Source organism: Perissodus microlepis, chromosome 6 (genome assembly GCF_051167445.1).
Source record: "Perissodus microlepis isolate ML-2025 ecotype Zambia chromosome 6, ASM5116744v1, whole genome shotgun sequence".
NCBI classification, from domain to species: domain Eukaryota; kingdom Metazoa; phylum Chordata; class Actinopteri; order Cichliformes; family Cichlidae; genus Perissodus; species Perissodus microlepis.
In genome coordinates, this window is record NC_140466.1 from 9674570 (window position 1) to 9684340 (window position 9771).

Here is a 9771-nt window from a genome sequence, read left to right on the forward strand (position 1 = left end):
TCACGTGAGGAGAAAAAAAACAACAGGAAACGACTTATCTCGCGCCTAGTCAGCGAAATGTTTTTGGAGAAGTGGGTTTAGCAAAAGGAACAGTAGAGAAGGACGTGAAAAATCACAGCCCAGCCAAGAGAAAGCATCACGCTGTGTAAGAATTTATGTTTTATTCGACTCTATTCTATTTTATTTAGTCATTAGTACTTTATTTTGGTCTGTTCATATCTATTTTAGTCTATTTTGGTTCAGTTCGGTTAAACACTGTGGAGTTATTTTATATTATATTGTCAGATTTCTATTTTATTCTGTTTTGTTTCATTTCTGTGGTATACGAATTCAGTCTCTTCTGTGCATTCTTCTCTCTTGCACTCAAACACATCACTGTTTTTAGTGTATTATCATTCTTTTTTGATAATTACAAGGTTGTTATAGTCTCGGTAACAGACTCATAATCAGACACAGTGGGAGATAAAGTATCAGTCTGAGGTCAAGTTCACGTAAGACTGTGGGCCTATCTGTTGGACTTTTCTGATGAGGAAGTTTATAGTTTGAAGGTAAAGGTGACTTCATGAAAAAAAAAAAAGTCCTGACTGTTCAGATACCTGTATGCAAAGCACCCAGCTGTCATATGACCGTTATATGATTGTAAATGACACACAGTGAGCTTGTGAATGGTTCTTTTTTTTGTGTGGCACGCAGATCACAGCATGCACCTGAAGATATGTCCTCGGCTTGAAGAAATGGAAACAAACAGGTTGACACCTGCTTGCATGAGCAGCATCTTTGTGGCGTTTTCCTGAATGCTGCATATCTCAGCAGGAGGTAGGAAATAAAAGGAAAAAACAGGAACCTGAGCAGCACCCAGCAAAGCTGATGACATTTAAAGCTGAGTGGAGAACTCATGCTTTGTGTGTGTGGCTTTTCTTTTGTTCATTTTACTTTTTTTCTGCTACAGATGTCTCTTTGCTGAATTCCTCTCCCGCCGGTCTTTACCTCTAAGTGTGATGCAGCGGCGTCTGATGAGAAGACAGTCAGCCCGGTGCTGCTGTTCCTACAGCACCCTGAAGGCCTGGTTGCCCATCCTCTCATGGCTGCCAAAGTACAACCTGAAATGGCTAAAGATGGACGTCCTTGCGGGTCTCACTGTTGGATTGACGACTGTACCACAAGCGCTGGCTTATGCTGAAGTGGCCGGCCTTCCTGTGCAGGCGAGTCTTAGGCTTTCCTTTAGGGTTCACCTCCCTCTGGATAACTAATTTGGCTTTCCTCTTTTCCCGAGACATGAGCTTTAAGATGAAAAAATAATTAGCTGCATAATTAGTTCAGACTTTATTTTATTTTCTGTCCACAGTTCGGACTCTACTCGGCCTTCATGGGGGGGTTCATCTACACCTTTCTGGGAACCTCCAAGGATGTGACCCTGGGCCCCACGGCCATCATGTCCCTCTTGTGCTCTTCTGTGGTGGGAGGGCAGCCTCACCGAGCCGTGCTGCTCAGCCTCCTCTGTGGACTCATCCAAGCTGTGATGGCGTTACTGAGATTAGGTGAAATGAGTGCTCCTGAGGTCATGTGGAAAGCTTGTGATTTCAGTTTTGGGCTTTTCCTGAAAAACTTGTGAACCACTGAAAGCAAAACAAAATATTTTTTCACAATAACACACATTGTTGTGTGAGTCTGAGAGCACTGGTAGTTTATCACATCCTCCAGTATGTAAAATTTAAGGTGAAGTCCAAAAGTAAAAACAACATCACAAAAATCGAGTAACTATCATGTAGGAACTTAAATTTTAGAGGTAGACAGTCTACTATAAAATCTGTGGATCTTAAATAGGCATCTGTTCATCCATTTTATTAGCCACATATCCAGTTCAGGGTCGTAGGGAGCTGGAGCCCCTTCACTGCTTTCATATGGCGTGACGCAGGATACACCCTGGACAGGGATGACACACAGAGATAGCCATTCATGCTCACATTAACATCTAGGTTAGAATTGCCATCACCCGACCAAGCATGTCTTTGGACTGTGGGAGGAAGCTAGAGTACCTGGAGCAAACTCCACAGGCACAAGGAGAACATGAAACCTTGTCTCATGTTCTCCTTGGCCAGGACCCGATCCAAACTTAATTGTGCTGTGGGTTATTTTTGAATGACTTACTAGTCTTGTGTCATTTTACGGTAAAATGGCAATGAATGGGCAGCCTACGAACATAAGCTCCTTATCGAATGAGAATTTATATTTTTTCCTTAAAGAGTTACTGTAATATTTGAAATCTGGAAGGTTTAATAATGTCTTGGTTCTGTAAATCATCCACTACTTTGCTTCTCTTCTGCAGGTTTCCTTCTGGACTTCATCTCTTTTCCTGTAATAAAAGGCTTCACGTGTGCTGCTGCAGTAACTATTGGATTTGGCCAAGTCAAAGTAAGAGTGAAAACATGCACACACAGCAAAAACTAACACACATACATAGAGTTATCTCAGCATATACAACACATCGAACTGTATGCCTCAGTAGGGAAAAAGTCTTTAAAAGATTGAAAAGATAAAAAGTGAGTCTTTATTAAAACAAAGCAGAAATGAAAATATTATATAAATAAACACGCCAGGATGGAAATGAGACCAGAGAAAACAGGAAGGCATAACAGATGACACAACAAAGAGCAAGGGCCAAACTGAGGGTATAACTGCATCAAGGCAGATTAGGGAATGTGGAACAGCTGGGGCAAATAAACACAGGTGTAAATAATCGACACAATGAGGCAGGGGAGAAAGTAAGACTAAAAACAATGTAAAGGAGACAAAATGGTATCAAAATAAGACAGGAAGAGAGGCACAATAACTAAACTGCAGACAGAACTAGCCTAAACGTAGGGAAACTGGCATAGAAGGAAAAGGTAGGAAACAGTAATTTGAACTAAATGCTCAAGATTGAAACGCTAAGGGAGTACACAAAGGTGAAAGTCTAAACCAAAACCAGCAAACTAAAGATAATGAAAAATAAACAGAACTTGAAAAGACCAAAAAACACAAAACGCTGGGTAAAAGACCCAGAATCATGACAGAAGCAGTGCTGAAAAATACCCTGGGAAGCACACAGAATTAAAAAAAAAAAATCTCTAGAATGATCACAACTAGCTTATTGGCATCTAAGAAAATAGAAAAGTCACCAGAAAGCACCACAATAATGATTTGAGCATTGGGTGGACCAGTGGTTAGTACTGTTGCCTTTAAGCTAAAAGGTTGTGTGTTTGAATCCACCTGCTGGGTCCTTTCTGTGTGAAGTTTGCATGTTCTCCTTCTGCCTGCAAAACTCCTTATTGCTTTTTTTTTTTTTTTACTAGCACAGGCTCTGATGTACATTCCCGCTCTGCTTCAGTCAGGTTCTTGTACTTCTCTGCGGTTTAGTCTCTTAATAAAACGCTTAAACACAGCAGTCTGCTCTCTACAAACTAAGCACATGGCTTTACCTCTGACTTTAGTAAATAAATATTTGAAAAGTCTGTGTCTTAAAACTCTATATTCTGCATCAGTGTTTCTTTATTAATTAATGCAAGTTGAAATCTCTCAGGGCTCGCAACTCATACCTCTCATAAATGTCTGTTTATGTGAAAGCTGTACTTGCTTGCACACGCATACATAAAATACAATAAAATCAATTTCCCATTGACCTCATGCAGACAGGTCAAAGATGTGACCGGTGAGCACTATAATCTGTGTTGAGCTTTTACTGGTGGATTTGCATCATTGTTGGTGAACTGATTAACAATAAATGGCCTGTATTTGTATAGCGCTTTACTAGTCCCTAAGGACCCCAAAGCACTTTACACATCCAGTCATCCACAGATTCACACACTGGTGATGGCAAGCTACATTGTAGCCACAGCCACCCTGGGGCGCACTGCCAGAGGCGAGGCTGCTGGTGCAAGAAGTGTCTTGCCCAAGGACACAACGACCGAGACTGTCCGAGCCAGGGCTCGAACCGGCAACCTTCCGATTACAAGGCGACCTCCTAACGCTTGAGCCACGATCGCACACACAAATGTTTAGGTTATACTCAAAAGTGCATTTTGATTGCGCTGAGTGTGTAAACTCCAAAGAGAGAACTGCTCTTGCCCTCTCCTTTTCCGTTCATAATATCAGTGGTTTTATCCGCTCTTCCTTTTTTTCTAGAATATTCTGGGAATCCAGGGTGTCCCTCAGCAGTTTTTCCTGGAGGTTTACTACACCTTCCACAAGATCCCTGAGGCCAGGATCGGTGATGTGGTTCTTGGTCTGATTTGTCTCGCTCTGCTGGTCATGTTGATGTTCATGAAGTCGAGTCTAATCTCTGACAGTGACTCCACCTGCTCCATGTATGCCAGGAAAGTAGTGTGGGCTGTAGCTACCAGTGAGTACCTTTGTGTTTGAGTACACGTGTCTCTCTTTTACAAAAATAACAATATTCTGTTCATTACATTTTTATTGTATTTCTTTATATCATCAGTGCGTAACGCTGCAGTGGTCATCGCTGCATCCCTCATAGCATTTTCCTGGGAGGTGTATGGTAATCACGTCTTCACGATCACTGGAAAAACTACCCGTGGGCTGCCACCATTCAGGCCTCCACCCACCTCTGACACTACAGCCAACGGCACCGTCGTTTCCTTTGGAGAGATTGTGAAAGTAAGGAGGAAACAGCCAGTAACCCGATGAAGACACTGGATCTTTTTGATAAATGATTGAGCTGAAAGTTTCACTTCCAGAATCCCTCTGCTCTCAGAAAGAGCAGCTGACTGTCTCGTCTTCCTCTCTGTGTGTTTTAAAGGACTTTGGAGGAGGGCTAGCGGTGATCCCCTTCATGGGCCTGTTGGAGAGCATTGCTATTGCGAAAGCATTTGGTAAGTAATGTTAGTCACTGGTTTCAGAGGATAATCATAATGATGGTGGTAATTCCTTGACGTTTCCACTTTTTCAGTGAGATGTCTTCAGACAGAATTAAATGATAGACATAAAATATGGTGCAGATATTCACACTTCTTACCAGATTAATAAAAATAAGTATCTCCAAAACTAATAGCTTACAGTCCCATAATTTAACATGTTAAACTAACACTGTAAACATATAAAACTCCAATAGCAATGTTAATATTTATCATGTATTTAGCTTGTAAGTGCAACATGGCTGTCAATTTAAGGCTTCATCATGAAGATGAAATCAATACTTTATACATTTTTAAAAACGTAACATGTTTCAAAAGCATTTTTCTACTCATTAAATAGTTATTAGATAATAAAGGCAGATAAAGAATGTTTTTTTCATCACACTGGTGGCTGATTTTAACTTAACTTTCTCCTCAGCCAGTCAGAACGACTACAGGATCGATGCCAACCAGGAGCTGCTGGCAATCGGAGTGACCAACATCGTGGGCTCCTTTGTGTCAGCCTACCCTGTCACAGGCAGCTTTGGGAGGTTTGTGTGTCTGTGTGTGTTATTTTCATAGTTATAATAACAGTTATGTTTATACTGACATGTTTTCTTTCACATCCAGGACAGCTGTGAACTCCCAGACTGGAGTTTGCACTCCAGCTGGAGGGGTTGTCACCAGTAAGTTGTGACACTTTCAGCTTTTACGTTTTCCTCTTCTGCCCCCTTGTGGCCATTTATGTTTTCATACAGCAAATTATCCTCACCTCACATTTCTTTAGTTTCTTTTTTCCTTATTGGTGAAATTAAAAGGCTTATCATGCAGGATGGAGACACTGCAAGAACAATGTTTGTACAAGAATGCAAAAGTTTATCTTTCAGTCTGTCATAGCATCCTTCTTATTTAAAAATAATAAAAATGCACCTTGAAGTCAAAACCAAAATAACAATCACATATTTTTTTGCTATTTTGGTGCAAATAAATATAATATTTTATGTTGTTTATACTGTTTTTAAATGTTTTATGATTTTCTTTCTCTTTATTGTTGCAGGTGTAATAGTGTTGCTCTCCTTGGCCTTCCTCATGCCGGCCTTTTATTACATCCCCAAAGCTTCTCTAGCTGCTGTCATCATCTGTGCGGTGGCTCCCATGGTGGATTACCGTGTGGTGGCTAAGATGTGGAGGATACGAAGTGAGTGTCATGTTGCTATTTTAATTAGTCAAGTCACTTTTATTTATGTACGATATTTAAATTAAAAACAGAGTTTACCCGAAGTTCTTTGTATTCGACTATACAGAGTAGCCAAAATATATAAAAAGGATGTGGAAAAAAATGATTGAACTGAATTCAGTTTGTCAGCTGTTGTAAATGACTTTATATGGGAGGGAGAATTCTGGAGTCTGGAGCCAGTCTCACCGTCTCAGTCCTCCATTTTTAGGCAAGAACATAATATATAACATGTGTAACGTCTAGTATCGATGGAGGATGTAAATGACACTTAAACGTTAATGATGATGATTTATCCCCCATAGAGCTGGACCTTCTCCCCTTTTTTGTGACGTTCCTGATGAGTTTCTGGGAGGTGCAGTACGGCATCGTAGGAGGTATAGCTGTGTCTGGAGCCCTGCTGCTCTACAGTATGGCCAGACCCCAGATAGAGGTGCGTTATCTTTTTATGTCTGTGTGCAAGGAGCGTATGAAACTAGTCATGTGAAGTGAGTTTGTTTGACTCAATATCACGGGTAAAGGGTTAAAGGAGTTCACAAGCAAAAAACAGGAGAAAAAAACAATTAAGAAGGTCACAAATACTAAGTCATAAAATGGTCTTAAAAGTCATAAAATACTAATCCGTAAAGTACTAAAAATGTAAAAAATACATGAAAGGAGAAAGAGGGGAGGGAGAGATGAAGGACGCAAAAGATGACAATGATTAAGGATGATTTGACCGTGAAAATGTCTTAAAAGCGGCACATAGATATTTTTTTTTTGTTAGTATTTGCCTGGGTTAAACATTTACGTTTTTGTAGGCACGTGAATCAAAGCTGGATCCATCCTTATCCACCCAGAGAAAAGTCATCATAGAGTTAAATTGTGATGTTTTGCTGCTTCTTCCTGTCACACCAGTGTGTGATGACTGGCCCAGCTTCCAGCAGCTAAACTCTCTCAGACTGAATCTTATATCAGGACCAAACTAGAACCCAGATGCAGGAGACACTGTGTTGTTTCGTAGTGGGGTATTCACCATTTCAGTTTATTTTAGAGCCAGTTACAGTGGTGGGAAAAAGTCTAAATACAAAATGCAGAATGTCTGTTCATGACCTCTGATGAAGCGCACTTGGGTTCTGCAGCAGGACAAAAGACACCAGCGAGTCCACCTCTGAGAGGCTTAAGAAAAACTAAATGAAGAACTGGAACTGGAATGTCAACAGAACTTTGAGACTTTCTATGAACTTCTTAAATCTTGCCCTGCCAATACTTAATAATGAATAAGCTAAAAATAAAAGTAGTAAAAACTAAAACTAAACATTTTTCATAACTTTGATGAGGACACATTTGAAATATGTGGTATCAAACAAGACTAATGCTGTAATATTGCATTTCTGCGTTGCAGGTGACTGATCACGGCGTGTTGGTGATGGAGTTGAGCAGTGGCCTCACTTTTCCTGCTACCGAGTATCTCAGCCACATCATACACACTCGGGCTCTGCAGGGTAATGAAATGCTTGATAGTCTGTGTGGGCACATTTCAGTGTTTCCTGCTGTTTACTTGCTCGTCTTTCCCCAGTGTCTCCACCACGGTCTGTGGTGCTGGACTGCTCTCACGTCAGCGTCATCGATTACACAGTGATCAGTGAGCTCAGGGACCTGCTGAGGCAGTTCAAACTCAGAGAAGTGCATCTGATCTTTGCCGGATTGCAGGTACACCCTTCAGTCCTTAAAAACCTTTAATCCTTACTGAATGAGTTCATACTCATCATCGTTTGCTTTCCCCTGCCTGTGTCTTCCTCCCTCCTTCAGCCCTCTATTCTGAAGGTTCTCCTGGCAGCTGATCTGGAGGGCCTCAGGCACAATCACAGCGTAGACGAGGCACTGCAGATGGAGTCGAGGAATCTTCTTGATGATTAACACAAAAACTATCCAGTTACAGCCTGGAGAGGAGAGATGCCCCTAATCTGGAATTATAAGTCTCTTAAGACCTCAAAAAAATCTATAAACTACCTCCAGCGAGTAATTTCTCTGCAGTTTGCAGCGACTGCCACTGACCAAGTGAAGAAATAAGGAAATCTGTTAAGTTTACAAACACTGTCCACTGCACAACAACTTTGGAGCACAAGTTTAATATAATGTCTGTAAATGTAAATAATATAATCCATTAATATCTGGACTGTGTAAGTAATAGTGGATATATGTGGTATAATTTTGCTAATAGATGTCTGTGTGGTGTTTTAAGGTTGAAAATCCAGAGTGGGACCAAATATGTTCTTAAAAATAAGAAGTTACTGATTAATGAACTGAGCAAAGTCAGGCTAACACAAGTGCCATCTATCGTTTTATTTATTTATATGTGTAAAATGTACTGTAAGGCAGTAGTCTCTTATTTTATGTTGACAAAGAAATGCTTCTAGGTGGGAAAAAGGCAAAACTTTAAAAACTTTTCTCTTTATAAATAAATTATTCCAGTGTTGCGAGAGACCTGGTGCACACAGCCTCCAAGCCAATGACAGCTGGGACAGGATCTCTAGTTCAGTCGTTAAAAAAATGTTGAAGATGAGTGAATTATATTTTTAACCCAAATCATCACATTTATACAAAGATTTTTCCTGAATAAATCATTACAAGTTATTTGTGTTTCTGTGTACATGCAGAATTTTTTTTATAGTTCTTATCATTTATTCTTCTATTTAATGATCATTAGTTATCATCACTTGTCATGGGCATGATCCTTGGGATGACCATGCAACGGTGCTGCAACTGAAGAGCTGGTTCGGGGTTCTTTTCCATTTCTATTAGTTTTATTTTTGCTAGTTTTCCTTCCAGTTTGCTGCCACATCTTTTCATAGTCTGTTCATAACTCTCCCCAGAATGCAGTCGTTTAAAAAAAAGTACACCATCTTTCTGTTCTAGTTTTACACATCAGGACACAAGTTAAAAAGTCATCTAGTCTTCACCAGATTTTGAAATAATTTAAATAAAACCTCAGATGAAAAAGCAACACATGACATGTTACACTGTGTTGTTATCTCTTTGACAAAAACTAAACCAAAATGCAAGCAGTGTGTAAAAAATAAAGTGCACTCTATGATGCAGTAGGTTTTAAAACTACTTTTAACAGGAATAACTCAAGTAGTAAGAACAACAATTAAGAAGTAATTGTAATTTTTTCACCGTTTGGACTGTTTTTTAAACGAGTCAAAACATTTCTGAGGTATTTCAAGCAGATTTTAAAGCACTTCACAGCAAAGAGTCTGCACTTTGAGAGTTTTTAATGATATCTTACTAACTGCTGACTCTGGGAATTCTGTCTTATTTGTGCTTTTGGATCTCACAGCAGCTTTTGATACAGTAGATCACAACATTTTAATTTCCCACCTAGAACATCATGTCGGAATTAGAGGCACTGCCTTGGAGTGGTTCAAGTCATACCTGTCTGACAGAAGTTTCTTTGTCTCACTTGGGAAATTTTATTCATTCTCCGCCCCCCTCCCATGTGGTGTACCTCAAGGATCCATCCTCGGGCCCCTTCTTCTTCTTCTTTTTTTTTTAGCATTTATTTACTTCCCCTTGGCCATATTATTAAAAAAATATAGAGTCTCATTTCATTTTTATGCAGACGACTGTCAAATTTATCTACCCCTGAAACACAATGACCCTAAC

The 9771-nt window shown here is 40.0% G+C and overlaps 1 protein-coding gene across 1 annotated transcript; it reads left to right on the top strand.

The window, feature by feature from the left end:
* Nucleotides 1-8739, top strand: slc26a11 (solute carrier family 26 member 11). The gene is made up of 15 exons (XM_084930610.1): nucleotides 1-145; nucleotides 694-816; nucleotides 950-1202; nucleotides 1346-1538; nucleotides 2327-2412; nucleotides 4162-4378; nucleotides 4475-4653; nucleotides 4796-4868; nucleotides 5329-5440; nucleotides 5520-5575; nucleotides 5947-6087; nucleotides 6429-6556; nucleotides 7508-7607; nucleotides 7682-7815; nucleotides 7915-8739. Exons 3-15 carry the CDS (start codon nucleotides 999-1001, stop codon nucleotides 8020-8022), a joined length of 1731 nt encoding a protein of 576 aa, XP_084786736.1. The 5' UTR covers nucleotides 1-145; nucleotides 694-816; nucleotides 950-998; the 3' UTR covers nucleotides 8023-8739.
* The last annotated feature ends 1032 nt before the right edge of the window (nucleotides 8740-9771 follow it).